At 35.0% G+C, this 22,422-nt stretch overlaps 1 protein-coding gene across 3 annotated transcripts in view; it reads right to left on the bottom strand.

The window, feature by feature from the left end:
- LRBA (LPS responsive beige-like anchor protein) overlaps positions 1 to 22,422 on the bottom strand; it is a 729,797-nt gene that overhangs the window by 585,038 nt on the left and 122,337 nt on the right. For all 3 annotated transcript variants that reach the window (XM_032855538.1, XM_032855540.1, XM_032855539.1), the window contains exons 15-17: positions 19,843 to 19,922; positions 18,202 to 18,264; positions 16,009 to 16,106 (exon numbers count right to left, since the gene is read on the bottom strand). In XM_032855538.1, the coding sequence (XP_032711429.1) occupies positions 16,009 to 16,106; positions 18,202 to 18,264; positions 19,843 to 19,922 (241 nt within the window). The remainder of the gene's footprint in view (positions 1 to 16,008; positions 16,107 to 18,201; positions 18,265 to 19,842; positions 19,923 to 22,422) is intronic.

Below are 22,422 nucleotides of genomic sequence, written 5' to 3'. Positions count from 1 at the left end.
TAAAACTCCTAGGAGACAAGAAAAAACATAGATGGCTTTGGGTATGGTGATACAAGATACAAAACCAAAGACACAGTCTACAAAGAAATAATTGATAAACTGAACTTCATTAAAATTAAAGACTTCTGCTCTGCAAAAAACTACATCAAGAGAATTAGAAGACAAGACAGACTGGGAGAAAATATCTGCAGAACACACATCTGATAAAGAACTGTTATCCATGGGACGCCTGGGTGGATCAGTCAGTAAAGCATCTGCCTTCAGCTCAGGTCATGACCCCAGTTTCCTGGGATCGAGCCCCACATCGGGCTCCCTGCTGAGCAGGGTGGCTGCTTTTCCCTCTCCCTCTGGCTGCCACTCCCCTGCTTGTGCTATCTCTCTCGCACTCTCTCTCTCTCTGGGTCAAATAAATAAATAAAATCTTAAAAAAATAGAAACGGTTATCCAAAATATACACAGAACTCTAAAAACTCAAAAAAAAAAAAAAAAAAAAAAACTATTTTTAAGTGAGCCAAAGACCTTAACAGACCCTTACCAAAGATACATGGATGGAAAAAAAAAGCATATGAAAAGATGTTCCACATATGTCATCAGAGAAATACAAATTAAAAAGAGAATGAGATACCACTACATACCTATGACAATAGACAAAACCTAGAACACCAACAACAACAAATGCTGGTGAAAGAGATTTTGAGAGTTTCTTACAAAAAGAAAAAGTTTCAGAGTTTCTTACAAAACTAAACACACTTTTACCATAGAATCAGCAACTGTGCTCTTTGTTATTTACCCAAAGAAGTTGAAAAGATGTCCATACAAAAACCTTCACATGCATGTTTACAGCACTTTTATTCATGACTGCCAAAATCTGCAAGCAACCAAGATGTCCTTTAGTAAGTGAATGGATAAACTATGAACATCTAAACAATGGAATATTATTCAGCACTAAAAAATGAACTACCAAGCCATGAAAAGACATGGAGGAATCTTAAATGCATATTACTAAGGGAAAGAAGCCAGTGTGAAAAGGCTATATCTGCATGATTCCAAACACATGACATTCTGGAAAAGGGAAAACTATAGAAATAGTAAAAAGATCTGTAGGGGTCAGAGCTTGGGGGTGGCTGGAAAAGGAATAAACAAGCAGAGGATTTTTAGAGCAGTGGAAGTACTCTGTATAACTACCTGATGATGGATACATGCCATCATACAAGTGTCCAAATCCACAGAATGTACAATACCAAGAGTGAACTATAATGTGAACTATGGACTCTGGATGATTATCATGTGTAAATGCAGGTTTATCAACTCTACCATTCTGGTGTGTATGCTGATAATCAAGCAGGGTTTACATCTGTGGGGACAAGGGTTGTAATATGGGAAATGTCTATACCTCCCTCTAAATTTTGTAACATAAAACTCTTCCTTAAAAAAGCCTTTAAAATTTTTGCTTAAATCTCACTAGTTATTGTTCCTTTTAATGAAGACCAAAAAATGATAACAACTTAAAATACTTAGAAAATAATGGTAGTTTATACTGTACTCATAAATGTATTTATGCAAACTATTTGGCATAAAACTGGTTCTGAGTCACAATTTTTCCTCTACCACAGGTTTAACAATGCCCTTTGGAAGCTACCACATTTATTTTAAAATCAGTACAAAGAGGGGTAGGAGTCAAGATGGCGGAGAAGTAGCAGGCTGAGACTACTTCAGGTAGCGGGAGATCAGCTAGACAGCTTATCTAAAGATTGAAAACACCTACAAATCCAACGGGAGATCGAAGAGAAGAAGAACAGCAATTCTAGAAACAGAAAATCAACCACTTTCTGAAAGGTAGGACTGGCGGAGAAGTGAATCCAAAGCGATGGGAAGATAGACGGCGGGGGGAGGGGCCGGCTCCCGGCAAAAGGCGGAGCAACGAGGCACAAAATCAGGACTTTTAAAAGTCTGTTCCGCTGAGGGACATCGCTCCAGAGGCTTAACGGGGGTGAAGCGCACGCGGGGTCAGCGTGGCCTCAGGTCCCGCAGGGTCACAGAAGGATCGGGGGTGTCTGAGTGTCGCAGAACTTACAGGTATTAGAACGGGGAAGCCGGCTACAGAGACAGAGCCGGGGAGTGAGCTCTAAGCTCGGGTTTACCTTGAACCGCTCGCAGGCTCGGTCAGCTCGGAGCGCGGCTGGAGGCCAGGGTGACGGGAGCAATTGGGCGCTGTTCTCTGAGGGCGCACTGAGGAGTGGGGCCCCAGACTCTCGGCTCCTCCGGGCCGGAGACTGGGAGGCCGCCATCTTCATTTCCGTCCTCTGGAACTCTACGGAAAGTGCTCAGGGAACAAAAGCTCCCGAAAGCAAACCCGAGCGGATTACTCAGCCCGGCCCCTGGTAAAGGCGGTGCAACTGCGCCTGGGGCAAAGACACTTGAGAATCACTACAACAGGCCCCTCCCCCAGAAGATCAACAAGAAACCCAGCCAGGACCAAGTTCACCTACCAAGGAGTGCAGTTTCAATACCAAGGAGAGCAGCGGAATTCCAGAGGAGGAGAAAGCAAAGCACAGAAGTCATGGCTTTCTCCCCATGATTCTTTAGCCTTGCAGTTAATTTAATTTTTTTTTTCTTTTTCAATTTTTTTTCTCTTCTTCTGCTAAATTGTTTTAACTTTTACCCTTTTCTTTTTTAACGTTTTTTAACTAGTTTATCTAATATATATATATTTTTTTCCTTTTTATATTTTTTCATTATTGGTTTTCTTTTTTTATTTGTTTCTTTTTTTTTCTTTTTCTTTTTTTCCTTTTCTTTTTTTCTTTCTGAACCTCTTTATATCCCCCCCCCCTCACGATTTGGGATCTCTTCTGATTTGGCTAAAGCATATTTTCCTGGGGTTGTTGCCACACTTTTAGTATTTTACTTGTTCCTTCATACACTCTTATCTGGACAAAATGACAAGGAGGAAAAATTCACCACAAAATAAAGAACAAGAGGCAGTGCCAAAGGCTAGGGACCTAATCAATACAGACATTGGTAATATGTCAGATCTAGAATTCAGAATGACGATTCTCAAGGTTCTAGCCGGGCTCAAAAAAGGCATGGAAGATATTAGAGAAACCCTCTCGGGAGATATAAAAGCCCTTCCTGGAGAAATAAAAGAACTAAAATCTAATCAAGTTGAAATCAAAAAAGCTATTAATGAGGTGCAATCAAAAATGGAGGCTCTCACTGCTAGGATAAATGAGGCAGAAGAAAGAATTAGCGATATAGAAGACCAAATGACAGAGAATAAAGAAGCTGAGCAAAAGAGGGAAAACAGCTACTGGACCACGAGGGCAGAATTCGAGAGATAAGTGACACCATAAGATGAAACAACATTAGAATAATTGGGATTCCAGAAGAAGAAGAAAGAGGGGAGCAGAAGGTATATTGGAGAGAATTATTGGAGAGAATTTCCCCAATATGGCAAAGGGAACAAGCATCAAAATCCAGGAGGTTCAGAGAACCCCCCTCAAAATCAATAAGAATAGGTCCACACCCCATCACCTAATAGTAAAATTTACAAGTCTTAGTGACAAAGAGAAAATCCTGAAAGCAGCCCGGGAGAAGAAGTCTGTAACATACAATGGTAAAAATATTAGATTGGCAGCAGACTTATCCACAGAGACCTGGCAGGCCACAAAGAGCTGGCATGATATATTCAGAGTACTAAACGAGAAAAACATGCAGCCAAGAATACTATATCCAGCTAGGCTATCATTGAAAAGAGAAGGAGAGATTAAAAGCTTCCAGGACAAACAAAAACTGAAAGAATTTGCAAACACCAAACCAGCTCTACAGGAAATATTGAAAGGGGTCCTCTAAGCAAAGAGAGAGCCTAAAAGTAGTAGATCAGAAAGGAACAGAGACAATATACAATAACAGTCACCTTACAGGCAATGCAATGGCACTAAATTCATATCTCTCAATAGTTACCCTGAATGTTAATGGGCTAAATGCCCCAATCAAAAGACACAGGGTATCAGAATGGATAAAAAACCAAAACCCATCTATATGTTGCCTACAAGAAACTCATTTTAAACCCGAAGACACCTTCAGATTTAAAGTGAGGGGGTGGAAAAGAATTTACCATGCTAATGGACATCAGAAGAAAGCAGGAGTGGCAATCCTTATATCACATCAATTAGATTTTAAGCCAAAGACTATAATAAGAGATGAGGAAGGACACTATATCATACTCAAAGGATCTGTCCAACAAGAAGATCTAACAATTTTAAATATCTATGCCTCTAACGTGGGAGCAGCCAACTATATAAACCAATTAATAACAAAATCAAAGAAACACATCAACAATCATACAATAATAGTAGGGGACTTTAACACTCCCCTCACTGAAATGGACAGATCATCCAAGCAAAAGATCAACAAGGAAATAAAGGCCTTAAATGACACACTGGACCAGATGGATATCACAGATATATTCAGAACATTTCATCCCAAAGCAACAGAATACACATTCTTCTCTAGTGCCCATGGAACATTCTCCAGAATAGATCACATCCTCGGTCCTAAATCAGGTCTCAACTGGTATCAAAAGATTGGGATCATTCCCTGCATATTTTCAGACCACAATGCTCTGAAGCTAGAACTCAATCGCAAGAGGAAATTTGGAAAGAACCCAAATACATGGAGACTAAACAGCATCCTTCTAAAGAATGAATGGGTCAACCAGGAAATTAAAGAATTGAAAAAATTCATGGAAACAAATGCTAATGAAAACACAACGGTTCAAAATCTGTGGGACACAACAAAGGCAGTCCTGAGAAGAAAATATATAGAGGTACAAGCCTTTCTCAAGAAACAAGGAAGGTCTCAGGTACACAACCTAACCCTACACCGAAAGGAGCGGGAGAAAGAACAAGAAAGAAACCCTAAACCCAGCAGGAGAAGAGAAATCATAAAGATCAGAGCAGAAATCAATGAAATAGAAACCAAAAAACAATAGAACAAATCAACGAAACTAGGAGCTGGTTCTTTGAAAGAATTTAATAAGATTGATAAACCCCTGGCCAGACTTATTAAAAAGAAAAGAGAAAGGACCCAAATAAATAAAATCATGAATGGAAGAGGAGAGATCACAACTAACACCAAAGAAATACAGACAATCATAAGAACATATTATGAGCAACTCTATGCCAACAAATTTGACAATCTGGAAGAAATGGATGCATTCCTAGAGACATATAAACTACCACAACTGAACCAGGAAAAAATAGAAAGCCTGAACAGACCCATAACCAGTAAGGAGATTGAAACAGTCATCAAAAATCTCCAAACAAACAAAAGCCCAGGGCCAGACGGCTTCCCGGGGGAATTCTACCAAACATTTAAAGAAGAACTAATTCCTATTCTCCTGAAACTGTTCCAAAAAATAGAAATGGAAGGAAAACTTCCAAACTCATTTTATGAGGCCAGCATCACCTTGATCCCAAAACCAGACAAGGATCCCATCAAAAAAGAGAACTACAGACCAATATCCTTGATGAACACAGATGCGAAAATTCTCACCAAAATACTAGCCAATAGGATTCAACAGTACATTAAAAGGATTATTCACCATGACCAAGTGGAATTTATTCCAGGGCTGCAAGGTTGGTTCAACATCTCCAAATCAATCAATGTGATACAACACATTAATAAAAGAAAGAACAAGAACCATATGATACTCTCCATAGATGCTGAAAAAGCATTTGACAAAGTACAGCATCCCTTCCTGATCAAAACTCTTCAAAGTGTAGGGATAGAGGGCACATACCTCAATATTATCAAAGCCATCTATGAAAAACCCATGGCAAATATCATTCTCAATGGAGAAAAACTGAAAGCATTTCCGCTAAGGTCAGGAACACGGCAGGGATGTCCGTTATCACCACTGCTATTCAACACAGTACTAGAAGTCCTAGCCTCAGCAATCAGACAACAAAAAGAAATTAAAGGCATCCAAATCGGCAAAGAAGAAGTCAAACGATCACTCTTCGCAGATGATATGATACTATATGTGGAAAACCCAAAAGACTCCACTCCAAAACTGCTAGAACTGGTACAGGAATTCAGTAAAGTGTCAGGATATAAAATCAATGCACAGAAATCAGTTGCATTTCTCTACACCAACAACAAGACAGAAGAAAGAGAAATTAAGGAGTCCATCCCATTTACAATGGCACCCAAAACCATAAGATACCTAGGAATAAACCTAACCAAAGAGACTAAGAATCTATACACAGAAAACTATAAAGTACTCATGAAAGAAATTGAGGAACACACAAAGAAATGGAAAAATGTTCCATGCTCCTGGATTGGAAGAATAAATATTGTGAAAATGTCTATGCTACCTAAAGCAATCTACACATTTAATGCAATTCCTATCAAAGTACCATCCATTTTTTTCAAAGAAATGGAACAAATAATCCTAAAATTTATATGGAACCAGAAAAGACCGCGAATAGCCAAAGGAATATTGAAAAAGAAAGCCAAAGTTGGTGGCATCACAATTCCAGACTTCAAGCTCTACTACAAAGCTGTCGTCATCAAGACAGCATGGTACTGGCACAAAAACAGACACATAGATCAATGGAACAGAATAGAGAGCCCAGAAATAGACCCTCAACTCTATGGTCAACTAATCTTCGACAAAGCAGGAAAGAATGTCCAATGGAAAAAAGACAGCCTCTTCAATAAATGGTGTTGGGAAAATTGGACAGCCACATGCAGAAAAATGAAATTGGATCATTTCCTTACACCACACACGAAAATAGACTCAAAATGGATGAAGGACCTCAATGTGAAAAAGGAATCCATCCAAATCCTTGAGGAGAACACGGGCAGCAACCTCTTCGACCTCAGCCGCAGCAACATCTTCCTAGGAACATCGCCAAAGGCAAGGGAAGCAAGGGCAAAAATAAACTATTGAGACTTCATCAAGATCAAAGGCTTTTGCACAGCAAAGGAAACAGTTCACAAAACCAAAAGACAACTGACAGAATGGGAGAAGATATTTGCAAACGACATATCAGATAAAGGGCTAGTGTCCAGAATCTATAAAGAACTTAGCAAACTCAACACCCAAAGAACAAATAATCCAATCAAGAAATGGGCAGAAGACATGAACAGACACTTCCGCAAAGAAGACATCCAGATGGCCAACAGACACATGAAAAAGTGTTCCATATCACTCGGCATCAGGGAAATACAAATCAAAACCACAATGAGATACCACCTCACACCAGTCAGAATGGCTAAAATTAACAAGTCAGGAAATGACAGATGCTGGCGAGGATGTGGAGAAAGGGGAACCCTCCTACACTGTTGGTGGGAATGCAAGCTGGTGCAACCACTCTGGAAAACAGCATGGAGGTTCCTCAAAATGTTGAAAATAGAACTACCCTATGACCCAGCAATTGCACTGCTGGGTATTTACCCTAAAGATACAAACGTAGTGATCCGAAGGGGCACGTGCACCCTAATGTTTATAGCAGCAATGTCTACCATAGCCAAACTATGGAAAGAACCTAGATGTCCATCAACAGACGAATGGATAAAGAAGATGTGGTATATATACTCAATGGAATACTATGCAGCCATCAAAAGAAATGAAATCTTGCCATTTGCGACGACGTGGATGGAACTAGAGGGTATCATGCTTAGCGAAATAAGTCAATCGGAGAAAGACAACTATCATATGATCTCCCTGATATGAGGGAGAGGAGATGCAACATGGGGGGTTAAGGGGGTAGGAGAAGAGTAAATGAAGCAAGATGGGATTGGGAGGGAGATAAACCATAAGTGACTCTTAATCTCACTAAACAAACTCAGGGTTGCTGGGGGGAGGGGGGTTCGGGGGGTGGGGTTATTATGGACATTGGGGAGGGTATGTGCTATGATGAGTGCGGGGAAGTGCGTAAACCTGGCGATTCACAGACCTGTACCCCTGGGGAAAAAAAATATATGTTTATAAAAAAAAAATTTTTTTAAAAATCAGTACAAAGAAACCATTGTTTAATGCTAACACATATTTAAATCTGTGAATAATTCTTATCATTAAAAGAAAGAACAGGATAATGAATAATAATGACAACAGGTAATGAATGATAATCAAAAAATAATTAAAAAGCAAAAAGGTTAAAACATAAATGATATCTAAAGACAAATTTCAGGGGCGCCTGGGTGGCTCAGTGGGTTAAGCCTCTGCCTTCAGCTCAGGTCATGATCTCAGGGTCCTGGGATCGAGCCCCGCATTGGGTTCTCCGCTAAGCAGGGATCCTGCTTCCCTCTCTTTCTCTGCCTGCCTCTGCATACTTGTGATCTCTCTCTGTCAAATAAATAAATAAAATCTTGAAAAAAATAAAAAAGGATAAATTTCACATTCAATTCTTAAAATTTACATAGTAATCTATTTTAATTTTTAAAACCATCTCCAAGGGCATTCAGCCAGAGAACACTGATTTGAGTGTAAACAAAGTATAGCAAAATTTGAGTATCATAAACAATTACATAAATAATGTTCAATTTACTTCATATTATTTTTTCCTCATAAACACTTAGAAAAAAAATCAGAAACGTTTATGATTTTTAAAAATACTAAGATTTTCAAGTATCCTCCTAGATAAAAATCTTAATGCTTAATAACTAAGTCTGAAAAAAATAATTATGAACAAAAACTAAAAGCCTTGATCCTCTAGTGACTGACAGAAGAGGAAATACATAAAAAGAAGGTTGATTCCTGTTAAAATATTAATTAAAATATCTAGGTCCATAATACATTGTAATCTTATAAAATGATATGTGAAACTAGTCATTTTTAATACAAATCATACTATCAAAACTAACATTTGATCATTAGTACAATACTGATAAGTTTTTTCCTTCGTGATTTAAATTTAGTAAAATGAAAATTAAATTGTCTGTAAAAGAAATATTAACGTAACTTTAATACTGGTTTAAAAAACACAACACTCTAAGACATTTTAACATAGAATGAATTAATCTATGCTTGCCGTAGTTTAACTTAACAAATAATTTTTGGTTGAAATCACAATGATTCCACCAAAAGACAAACTCCAGATAGAACTGTCTAATTATTTTCAAAAAATATTTTATTAGCATTAATAACATGAAAAGACCGAAATGACTACAATTAGATCTATTCACCTCATATTTATGCTATAATAATTTTTAAGTGCTGAATATTTCTCACTAAAGCTGAATCCAATTTAGTTTATCAACTAAACATAACCACTAAATTCTGTAAAACCACGTGAGCATATTCCACTTTTTGACCAAAGTTGAGTCCCAATTTAACACAAAAAACATTTCTCACATTAGAGCAGAAAAATCCTGTACTGCTTCAATGACACATATATTTTTCTAACTATAAAAAATTTATAAATATATATACATTTCTCTATTGGAAATAGAAAAAAGTATATGAAAGATATTAAGAGTAATCTGTAAGAGGCACTATTAAAAATTGGGACATGTTTTCATATAATCTATTTTACTATGACTATATATACAAAGAAAATTTATGGACATTCTAATATATATATATTTTTTTTTTCTGAACTGAAAAATATTGCAGCATGCATATTACAGCATGCAAATAAGAAAATATTCAGGTAATAGAAATACCAAAAAGAGACATTTGAAAAGTAACATTATTTCAATCAGTTCACCGACATGAAAATACATGATAAAAGCTTATTAGACTCCAAAAATTAAAAATTTAATACTTAAAATTTAAGCAAGACCTAGGGTGTGACTGATACTGCATCAGGAAACATGGTCAATTCTAAGGAAAAATAAGTGCCCCAAGATATCGGAGATAATGTCTACATGATGTAACGGTGGAAAAGAGTTTATGTTTATCAAGTACATGAGAAAATTTCTGTCATTTAATGGAAACCAAATTGCCACTTAAAATCTGTAAAAGTTTCTGACTTCTATGATGCAGTTTGGTATTCCTATTTCCTGGCACCAGGAAAGACTATCCCCTCCTCAAAATTTCTCCATGTTTTTCAGCTTGAGCCTATGTTACACTCCATTTGACTTTCAGTTAGTATGAAAGTTTCACTAAATATATACTTGTGCTCTTTTCATGTTGGCCTTTAAAAATTATGGTAATAATTTTAGGTAGCAGTGTAATCATAAACAGATAATGAAATTATGTATCAATGCTCCATTTGGATTCTCTGTTTAACTCAAGAAAATAATCAAGAAGGGAGAAAAACAGATGGAAAGCAAGACGGAATGAAAAGACAAGCAGACAGGCAGAAAAGGAGAAAGACAAGAAAGAAAGACCAAAAGAAAGAAAATTGACAATTCAGAAAATCTCATACTGAATTTCTAGAGCCAAAAAAATATTTCCACAGATCTCCAATTAGATTTAAAAGAACTACCTACCCATTCCCAAGTTATTTTTATTCTATATAATATAAATATTCAATAATCCTCTTTATCCAGTGTTTTTTTAAAAAATGACTGAACTAATTATTCACATTTCCATATATTCGTGCAAGTAACAGATTTTTCATTTATTCACCATAAGTAAAAAACTGAAAAGGAACCAAAATTTAAAGCATACTATTAAAAAAAAAAACAAACAAAAAAAAAAACAGCAAGAATGACTTCCACTAATGCCAATGTGGAAGTAAGCATTTCCCTCCACAAAAAAAAAAACAGAAATAAAATTAAACAAACTTTTCACATGTAACCTTTAAATCAGCAAAACAAAAAATTAAGAGGCATTTATTACTGAGACATTAGTACACATTAAGTTAAGAAAATTAAGTAAGTCCATGGCCTTGTTGATAGGGCTAATGCCCAAACAACCGTCTCAGCTGAGAGGGAAAGGGAGAGAAAACAGAGAAGAAATTAAAAAATAAATAAATAACAAACTAAGAAACCAGATGCTGCATACCATGGAGTAAACAAATTCTGGACATTAGACAAGGCAATTATTAAAACAGACAGATCACAAGTAGACAGAGAGGCAGACAGAGAGAAAGAGGAGGAAGCAGGCTCCCTGCTAAGCAGAGAGCCCGATGTGGGGCTCGATCCCAGGACCCTGGGATCGTGACCTGAGCCAAAGGCAGAGGCTTTAACCCACTGAGCCACCCAGGTGCCCCGGCAATTATTAAAACAAATGACAAACCAATAACCCATGGAATGCCCGCCTGTCTCAGTCAGTAGATCATGAAACTCTTGATCTTAGGGTTGTGAGTTCAAACCCCAAGTTGAGTATAGAGATTATTTAAAAATGAAATCTTTTTAAAAAAGAAAACCAATCGGGCACCTGGATGGTACAGCTGTTAAGCTTCTGACTGGGTTTTAGCTCAGCTGGTGACCTCAGGGTCATGAGATCAAACCCCACATCAGGCTCTGCACTCAGCAAAGAGTCTGCTCAAGATTCTCTCCATCTGCTCATGTGCCCACTCGCTCTCTTTCTTGCTCTTATAAATAAAACTTAAAAAAAAAAAAAATACCAACAATCCATGGACAAACAAAACAGAAGTCAGACTTGCTATAATATTTATCTGAAATACTCCATTTTCAACCAAAATTAGTATGCATGCAAGGAAATTAAAAAGTGTGACCCATAATTTTAAAAAAAAGCAGTCAATCAATAAAATGACTCAAGTTCTAAATGTCAGATTTTGAAAACACTTTAAAGACATGCAATAAATACGTTCAACTAATTTTTTTTTAATATTTATTTATTTGACATAGATCATAAGGAAAGAGGCAGGCAGAGCTGGGGGGGAGCAGGCTCCCTGCTGAGCAGAGAGCCCAACGTGGGACTCGATCCCAGGACCCTGAGAGCATGACCTGGACTGAAGGCAGAGGCTTTAACCCACTGAGCCACCCAGACGCCCCCGTTCAACTAATTTTAAAATGGTATGTTCAAATAATTAAAAGAAAACAGATTAACAGTAACTAAAAAATAAAGATAAAAAAGGACCACATTAAGATTCTAGAGTTAAAAAGTGAACACGAAAAGTGAAAAATTCACAAGAGGTACTCAACAGCAGATTCAGATGGCAAAAAACAGAGTCTGTGAACTTCAACAGATCAACAGATATTATCCAATCTGAAGAACACAGAGAAAATATTACATAAACTAACAGACCTTTAGAAACCTGTGAGACATTGTAGTATTCCATCATAGGTATAATGCAAGAGCCAAAAAAAAAAAAAAAAGGAATTAGAAGAAGAATGCAGAAGGAAATCTTTCTGAAGAAACTGTAGGGGAAAATCTTCCAAAATTTAATGAAAAAAAACGTTAATTTGCAGATCCAAGAATTCAATAAACCACAAAAGGATAAAAACAAAGAGAATCACAACTAAACAAAATATAGCCAAAATCCAAAGACAAAAAAAAAAAGTTAAAAGTATCAAGAGAAACACGACTCAACATACAGAAAACAACAGTAATACAAGGCTGACATCTCAGCACAAACAGTAGTAGCCAAAAGTCAATTAAACCACAGTCAAAGTGCAAACAGAAAGAAAACTGTTAAAATTTTATATCCAATATAATTATTATCCAAAAATCAAGAGAAGCAAAAGTATTCTCAGATGAACAGACTGGGAAAATTCATTGCTAACATACATGTCTTGTAAGAAATAATAACGTTCACCAAAAAGAAAGGAAATATAGTATTATAAAACCATTAAACAGATAATATTTTTTAGAAAAGAAAACTAGGGGCGCCTGGGTGGCTCAGTCAGTTAAGCAACCAACTCTTGATTCCAGTTCAGGTAATGATCTCAGGGTCGAGCAACCGAGCCCCACATGGGGCTCCCTGCTCAGCAGGGAGTCTGCTTAAGGATTCTCTCTCTCTCCCTCTCCTTTTACCCCTCCCCCGCCCCACTCATGCACACATGCTCACTTGCTCTCTTAAGCTCTCTCTTTAAAACAAATAAATAAATCTCTAAAAAAAGGCGGGGGGGAGAAAAAGAAAGAAACTAAACAATCAACAGGGAGTTCTGGTTCAACCAAGATGTGGTAAAGCTACTAACAGCCTCTCTTACATATTAGACCTTAAAACAATGGAAAAAAATACAAAAAGCAATTTTGTTAAGTACTCTGAAGGCCAAACAAAAGCAGATGCACTGGTGTAAAAGAGATAAAATTTGGAGAATTGTCCATGATAGAGTGAAGAGTTTCAATTTTTATTTTCTCTTGTCAATCTGACCCAATTGTGAGTCTTTATCTCAGAGGTGGACGTTAGAAGCTCAGATGGCTGACACTCTTGACAAAAACTGTCCTTTGTTTAGAGGAACTAAGAAAATGGGTTCGTACAGGTGGCGGGGGGTGGGGGAGTGGTCCTGAATAGGAGCAAACAGGAAAGAAAGATCCTCAAAATCTTTGTAAAAACCCACAAGAGTCCTAAACTGACCCAGGAGATGCACTTGTGTCCAGGCAGACATGGACCAGAACAGAGAAATTTTTCTAAATTGAAAAAAACTTTGAATTATCATCCAATGCTCTGTCTAACCCCTGAGTGCATTACAGACAAGAGAGACACAAAGCAGGACAAGGGAGATTTTTACAATAAATGACATCTGGAACCACTACCCACAAAGGATAGGTAGAACTTGCAGTCTGACCCTTCTTACTAAAATAAAACAAACAAAATGTCAAGGTTAGAGGATTTTAACAAAACACATAGTTTATAAAAGATAACATTCACAATGTCTAGGATACATTAAAAAATTACTCAACATACAAAGGACCAAGAAAATATAACCATTTCTCACAGGAAGAGACACTGAACAAATGCTGATGAGATGGGTAAACTGTTGTAATTATCACACAAAAATATTAAAGGTGCTATTATAAATATGCTCTGGAAGGTTAAAGTAAACACAGTCTAACAGAATTAGAAAATAGGGTTCTCAACAAAAAAAAAAAGTGTAAAATTAACGATCTTAAAATTATACAACTGAAATGTACAAATTTAAAGTATTTAAGAGATGAGCTTAATATCAAAAAGAAAAAAGCAAACAAATCTATAAAGTTGAAGATGAAGCTTCTAAGCTTGCTATATGTGATAAACTATCACATATCTATAGCTATCAATAGATAGTATCAAACCTAAGAACAAAGGAAAAAGATTGAAATAAACTAAAAAGAGGCTCAGGGATGTGTACATCAAAAGCCCTAATATTCATGTCACTAGAGACCCAAAGTAAAGGGAGAAAAGACATAACTGAAGCAAAAAATAGGAAAATAAGGGCCCAAAACTTTGCAAAATTGGTGATAATCACAAAGAAAAGTACAATGGAAGTGTGGGGGGGGGGTAAAGAATATGTCTTGAAAGCAAGTATAAAAATGTAGTACATTTTATTTAGCAAGTAAAGATTTAAATAACCATACACTTCTCATTAGAAACCATGGGTACCAAGTACCAGTGGTACTTCAAAAAATATTTTGAAGTACTGGGGCGCCTAGGTGGCTCAGTGGGTTAAAGCCTCTGCCTTCGGCTCAGGTCATGATCCCAGTGTCCTGAGATTGAGCCCCACATCGGGCTCTCTGCTCAGTGGGGAGCCTGCTTCCTCCTCTCTCTCTGCCTGCCTCTCTGCCTACTTGTGATCTGTCTGTCAAATAAATAAATAAAATCTTTAAAAAGAAAAAAGTAGAATTCTACACAGAATTCTATATGCAGAAAAAATACCCTTGCATGATGAAGACCAGATAAAATTATATTCAGAAGGGAGCCCAGGTGGTCCAATCAGTTGAGTGTCTTGGTTTCATCTCAGGTCATGATCTCAGGTTCATGAGATGGAGCCCTGCTTTGGGTTCCGCACTAGCAGGGAGTCTGCGTAAGATATTCTCTCTCTCTCTCTCTCTCTCTCTTTGCCCTTCCCCCCATTTGCACTCCCTAAAATAAATAAATAAATCTTTTTAAAAATTATATTCAGGAATAATTTAAAAATTTAAATTTAAATTTAAAATTTAATTTAAAAATCTGTTTCCAAGAAAACCACTCAATAAGAAATGTGAATAGAATTCCTCCAGAATGGGAAAAAAAAATAAAAGAAATTGTAAATATCTGGTAAAAAGTAAACGGGGATTTTTCTTCCTTAAATTCTTAAAATACATACAACAAGTTAAACTAAAAACTGTATCATTGTCTAGAGAGACTTGTGATATATTAGAGGTAGTAACAAAAAATGGTGGTTAAAGAGATAAATAGTTGAAATGGTTCTATATTTGAAGAGGTAAAATATTAAAGTAGACTGTGAAATCTTGTGCAACTTCTAAAAAAAAATGCAGAAATAGATACAAAACCAAACAAATTAATTTTTAAAGAATACTAAAGGAATTCAAACACAAGGAACAGTGGAAAAGAGAAACTGAAGGAAAAAATTACAGACGTAAATAAATAATAAAATGCTAGGTGAAAATAAAGCCTTAACAGCAGTTATATTAAAAGTAAACAGTCTAAACACATTGAGAAGACTTAGTTTCTCAGAGTATGTTTTAAAAAAAAAAAAAACTGCAAGAAAACAAATTTCTGTTGTTTAAGCAACCCAGTCTATGATATTTTGTTATAGAAGCCCAAGTAGACTAATACAATGATGACTGGGATTAGGGATGAAGGTAGCAATATTTAAGAGAGCAGTGGGATCTTTTCTTGCAGTGCAAATTAGTTACTACTGTTCTAGGACGTAAAGATAACTCTGCTAAAGAATTCAGTTCTATAATAGCTATATAATAGCATTAACCATACAAAATACTAACCTGATTTGCCTGATCTGTCTTCACCAATTAAACAGTAACACACCTCTATAATTTAAGACTTCTTTAAAAAACATAACACATGAAATAAGCGGGTCTTATATCTTAATTCATTTATAATATATGATCCAGTAGTACTTTCCATACTTAAGAATCATCTATCATTTCCAAATTAAACTCTTATATTTAATATATTTAAATCACTAATATACAACTCTTACCGTAATCCATTCCTTTGGTCAAAAGCAGGAATCATAGAGTTAGGGTGTTCTGACATTAATGCAACAAGCAGTTGTAGGACATCCATTAGATTGTCATCCTAAAATCAAAATAGAAATTATTTTAAATAAGGAAAAATCTTTTTGAACACTGAATACTTCCAAAAAGAATTGAAAAAAATTGTAACTTAAAATAATGGACATATAAGCAATATACACCTGCTTTTAACAAGCTCGTTCTTTACACATATATATTCATCTTCTAACTCAAAATACACGTCATCAAATATGTCAAATGTCATAATCAAAGAAATGCAACCCTTACAGTATACAGTATCAAGATTTCCTGAAACATATTCTATAGATACACTAAACAGGTTTTTTTAGACAAAGTTTATATATTAAGAAATTGAGGAAAGGGGAAACTAAGTTATTTTCTTTTTTTATAGCAAAACATACCAGAGCCTTTAATAAGGTAATCAATGTCAGCAATCTGATGGCAGTGTATGCTTTATTCACTGACCCTCTCAAGAAACTAGTTATAACAGCAAGCTTTTGAAGAAATAATGGAATAGTTTTCATATATTATACCTATTGACAGTATTAAAAATACAGATGATCAGTGTTTACTGAGGCAACATACTATTGGTATATAGTATAACTTGAAAATTCTGACAGAACAGCAAAGAAGCATATGTGAGTTGTGAAATCCGAAACAATTCCAAGACAATCCTACACAGTCTTGGTTGAATATTCCAGTATATATGCATATTTAGAACCAATCTGGCAATACTGACCCAAAAAAAGGACAAGGGAAGCAGCTATCAAGAGCTAGTTATCTCTGTTGCCCTGAGTATAAAGGTTTTTGTTCACTGCTTTGGAACTACAGCTAATTTTCAGTAAACTAAGCAGATAATCTAGAGCTAGGGCACTGAGGCTTGGGAAAAGTGTTATTTGAAAGACAGAAAAGATTTCTGAATTAACATACTAAGAGAATAGAGAAGATCACCATGATTTCCAGTTTCTCCTTTATAAAGTACTTCAGTCCTTTAGGGAGTTAGAGTTAATAAAAAACAAAATCATACACAACAACATTACTAGGAAATTCAGTTGAAAAATCTTCAACTATTATACTGGGTAAAGAAAATCAACAAATAAATACCCTAATCAAGAGAAAAAAGCAAGCATAATCATTAATGTTTGAGTCAAATATGACCCAGTCAAGAAATTTAATCCACTTTTCCGTATTAATCCACTTTTCCGTATCAAGAGCAACAGGTCAAAACAGTATCTCCCATTTACTGATGATTTTAAAAGACATTATTTTACACCATAACAGATATTTATTAAAACATGATATGAACTATAAAACAGAAATGTAATTATCATTTGAAATACTGTGCTTTACATGAAATTACATCATTTCTAATTTTACTTATTTAACAAATACTTAATCCAATTATTTAATTAGATTAAATCAGAGTATATTACATTTTCCCAGGGCAAAATAATAAAGGAAAAAACCCAAAACATTTCAACTTATTTTCAACCTCCTTTGCAACCACTTAATTACAAATCCCATTATAAATAAGTTGACTTACCAGTATTTGAACATGCAAAATCAGTTGGAAGATTATGTTATGAATTTAAAAATCTAAACATTTTCAGTCATTTTCATAACCTATTTTTCTACATGTTACACTGGTTCCTAGAGATATAATGAAGGTATTCTTTGACATACTTTGTTTTTTTAAAGATTTTATTTATTTATTTGACAGACAGAGATCACAAGTAGGCATAGAGGCAGGTAGAGAGAGAGGAAGGGAAGCAGGCTCCCTGCTGAGCAGAGAGCCGGATGCGGGTATCAATCCCAAGACTCTGGGATCATGACCTGAGCCTAAGGCAGAGGCTTTAACCCATTGAGCCACGCAGGTGCCCCTTTGACATACTTTCTTATTAATTCAATGAGATCTAATTTCAAAACTTTTTTAAAAACTTTTCATGATCATTCTCAGAGCCATCCTGTGGTAATAAAGGGTATTTAAATGACAGTTGCTAAGACTTAGGTCCTAAGTATATTTACTCTCCATTGTAGTTACATTAATGAAAAATCACTTAAACGTTTTTACTTTAAAAAGAAGGACCATAATGCAGCTTCAAAAAATAAAATCCCAAAATATAAATTTCAAATGTTACCTCATGCATAGTGAGGAGGTAATTAAGAATGGCCTGCAGTTCATCTTCCTTTACTCCAGAATCCTTTAAAAACATAATATAAGTGTCTTAAAGTATCTTATACATGCATTTTAAAAAGATTTTTTAAAAGATGAATAATACATCTAACATTTGTCAACTTGGTCAATTGCTATAAATATACAAAGATATTAAATATAGAATCTAAATTTAAAACATGAATTAGGGAAAACACCAAAGATCTGCTATATTCAAGACTGTGTAGAAGTCAAAGATATGTTATCAAGTATCCTGTTTTCAGAATCATATATGACAGGCTATCTAATAAAGCTATAGAATCCCAAAGTAAGGAAACCAATAATTCATGATGAAAGAGTACTATTCACAACTATCACTCCACTAAATAGGGAAGACAACTTTTCTATTTCTTTTTTCTGTTAAATTTGGGAGAGTAAATGAACAGCTTCTAAAATTACCAGTTAAAATGTGTAAGCCTAATGATTCACAGACCTGTACCCCTGGGGCAAATAATACATTATATGTTAATAAAATAAATAAATAAATAAATGTCAGGCACTAAAAACTGAGTAGTATTGTTCCTTGAGGAAAACATTGCACTTTTAAATATGAACTCAGTATGTAGATTTTTAACCTAGCCTACCAATTTATCAATGATAAAACAAAGCTGAAATGAGAAAAGAGCAATAAGAGAGATTGGAGGGGGAGACAAACCATCAGACTGTGGACTCAGAAACAAACTGAGGGTTCTGGAGGGGAGAGGGGTGGGGGGTCAGGTGAGCCTGGTGTTGGGTATTATGGAAGGTATATATTGCATGGAGTACTGGATGTGGTGCATGAACAATGAATATTGGAACACTGGAAAAAAAAAATAAAATTTATTTTAAAAAAAAAGAGTTAGGAAACAAAATCACAGAAAAAATTAAACACAAAAATCAAGCAATAAGATTTTTGTAATAGAAATAAGGAATTTGAGTCTAAAAGCTATACTAAAAGTTTGACCCACTTAACATAATATTAAATTCTAAAAAATAAGATAATGACATAGGAAAATAATAAAATATTGATTAAAAAATACATTTATACATTGCTCTCTTATAAAATCAAAATACCTTTCTTAAAAATAATAAATTTTACTTTACCTACAACACAGTAAGAATAGGACAAATGTGATAATTTCTAAAGGCTGATGCATCTTTCTGGTACCTTTACATATGGAACTTTTTTCTCAAAATCTGAATGTCAAGTACAAGAGACCCACTAAAAATGTTATCTCCTTGAAGAGTCTTATTGACTACCCTATCACTACTGCCATGAATAATAATCTAGTACTTAACAGAAACTCAATAAATATTTACTGAATGAAAGAATGAATCCACTTGAACCCCTAGAGAAATTCATATAACATATATGACAATTATCAATCTCCAATTCTGCAATGATTTACATCCATATGTGTGTAAAAAAGAACAAAAAAAAACATAGAATCAAGTTTCTTTCAGAGTATTTTCCAAAGTGTAACACTAATAACCCACAAAGAGTAAACAAAGACTTAAGAACAAAAACTTATGTGAAATTTTAAGTTAAAATACAGAACATGCTAAAAGAGAAGAAGTATAAACTCACCTTCATCACTAACTGCTTAATGAACATCAACAAGAATGCTCGTAGAGAAAGTATTTCTTTTTGATTAGGTCGTGGTCCATCTTTGAAAAAATAAGCACACATACTTAGTGTTTCAAAGACCTCAAGGCAAAGTACAAAACTGTCTTTCCTAAGAGTTTTTTCTATATATTTATGAGAGAGAAACATAAAAGTGAGTCACCTAAAGAGACATATGCCTCAACATTATTGTTTAGAATTGAAAGGAAGATGAAGAGTTTACCAAAAGAACAAGAACTAAAGAAGTTCATTACCACTAGACATGCTTTACAAGAAATATTAAAGGGAATTCTTTAAGCAGAAGAAAAGGCTTTAACTAGAAATAAGAAAATACAGGAAAGAAAAAAATCACACCGGCAAAGGCAATGTAAAGGTAGAGGTAAACTGCCTTTACAGTAAAGGTAGGGGGATCACTCATTTCAAAAGTGAGTATATAAAGACTGAAAGACAAAAGTAATAAAATCAACCATAGCTACAATAATTACTTAAGGAATACACTAAATAAAAAGTTTAAAATATGATACCAAAAACATAAAACATTGGGAGATGAGAGTAAAAATGCAGTACTTTTAGAATGCATTTGAACCTAAGGAATCACCAACTTACAATGGGCTTCTATATATATAAGTTGTTAGATATGAAGCTCATGGTAACCACAAACAAAAACCTCTAATAGGTACACAAAAAATAAAAAGGAATCCAAACAGAACATTAAACAAGATCATCAAATCACAAGGAAAGAGAGCAAGGAAAGAAGAAAGGAACAGAGAAGAACTTGAAAAACAATAGAAGACAATGAATAAAATAGTAATAAATATGTACCCGTCAGTAAAAACTTTCAAACTTAAAAAAAAAAAAAATCCTCTATATGCTGCCAACAGGAGACTCACTCTCTAAAGACACACAAAGACTAAAAGTGAAGTGATAGGAAAAGATACACCATGCAAAAGGAAATAAGAAGAAAATTGGTCTGGCAATACTTTTATCAGACAAAGGAGACTTTTTAAAAAGCTATAAGAGACAAAATGCATTACATAATGATAAAGGGATTAAACCAACAAGAAGATATAACACTTATAAATATTTATGTGCCCAAGAGTGGAGCACATAATATATAAAACAAATATTACTAGACAAAAACTAGAACCTGACAGTAATACAGTAACAGTAGGGGATTTTAACACACCCCTTACATCAATAGATAGATCATCCAGACAGAAAATGAGTAAGAAAACACTGGCCTTAAATAACACAATGGAACAAATATACCAAACAGATATATACAGAATAGTCGCACCAAAAAACCAGAAGATACATTCTTCTCAAGCACATGAAACATTCCTCTACAATAATAGCATGACAGACCACAAAATAAGTCTCAATAAATTTAAGAAAACCAAAATCATATCAAGTGTCTTTTCCATCCATAATGAAACTAGAAATCAATTACAAGAATAAAAGTGGAAAAAAACACAAATGCAGAGACCAGAAAACATGTTCTTAAAAAAACAATGGAATGATAAATAAAATAGGATATTAAAAAATACCTTGAGATAAATGAAAATGAAAACACAATGTTCCAAAATCTGTGAAATGCAGTAAAAGCAGATCCAACAGGGAAGTTTACATCAAAAGAGGCCTACCTCAAGAAACAAGAAAAATCTCTAAGAAGACATACAGATGGCCGACAGGCACATGAAAAGATGCCCAACATCACTAACCATCTGTGAAATGCAAATCAAAGCCATAATGTGATTTCACTTCACACTTGCCAGAATGGCTAAAATCGAAAAGACAAGAAGTATTTAGCATTAGTGTGAATGCAGAGAAAAGAAGTTTTCAGGCACTGTTGGTGGGAATGTAAAATGGTACAGCCACTATAGAAAACAGTATGGAGATGCCTCAAAAAATTAAAAATAAAATTGCCATATAATTCAGCACTTCCACTTCTAGGATTTATCCAAAGAAAACAAGAACATTAATTCAAAAACATGTGCATCCCTATGTTAAGCACAGCATTATTTACCATAGCAAAGATATGGAAGTAACCTAAATATCCATCAACAGATACATGGATAAAGATGTGGTGTGTGTTCATATGCATATACACACACATGCACACACACACACACACACACACACACACAGGAATATTATTCAGCCATAAAAAAGAGTGAAAACTTGTCACTGTGACAACATGGATGGGCGTAAAAAGTATAATGCTAAGTGAAATAAGTCAGACAGGGAAAGACAAATGGTGTATGATTTCACTTGTTTGTTTGTAGAATCTGAAGAACAAAACAAAGCAAAACAGAAACAGATTCACAGATACAGAAAACAAACTGCCAGTTGCCAGAGGGGAGAAAGGAAGAAGATGGGAGGATGGACAAAATAGGTGAACAGGTCAAGAGGTACAATATTCCCATTATAAAATAATATGTCACAGGGATTTAATGTACAGTGTAAGGAATAGAGTCAATAATATTGTAACAACTTTACATGTTGACAGATGGTAACTAGACATATTGAGGTGACCATTTCATC

The sequence above is a fragment of the Lontra canadensis genome, unplaced genomic scaffold (genome assembly GCF_010015895.1).
Source record: "Lontra canadensis isolate GAN:19392208 unplaced genomic scaffold, GSC_riverotter_1.0 scaffold10, whole genome shotgun sequence".
Taxonomy (NCBI): Eukaryota; Metazoa; Chordata; class Mammalia; order Carnivora; family Mustelidae; genus Lontra; species Lontra canadensis.
The sequence above is the reverse complement of the archived record's forward strand: the minus strand, read 5'-3'. Positions and strand labels throughout refer to the sequence as shown.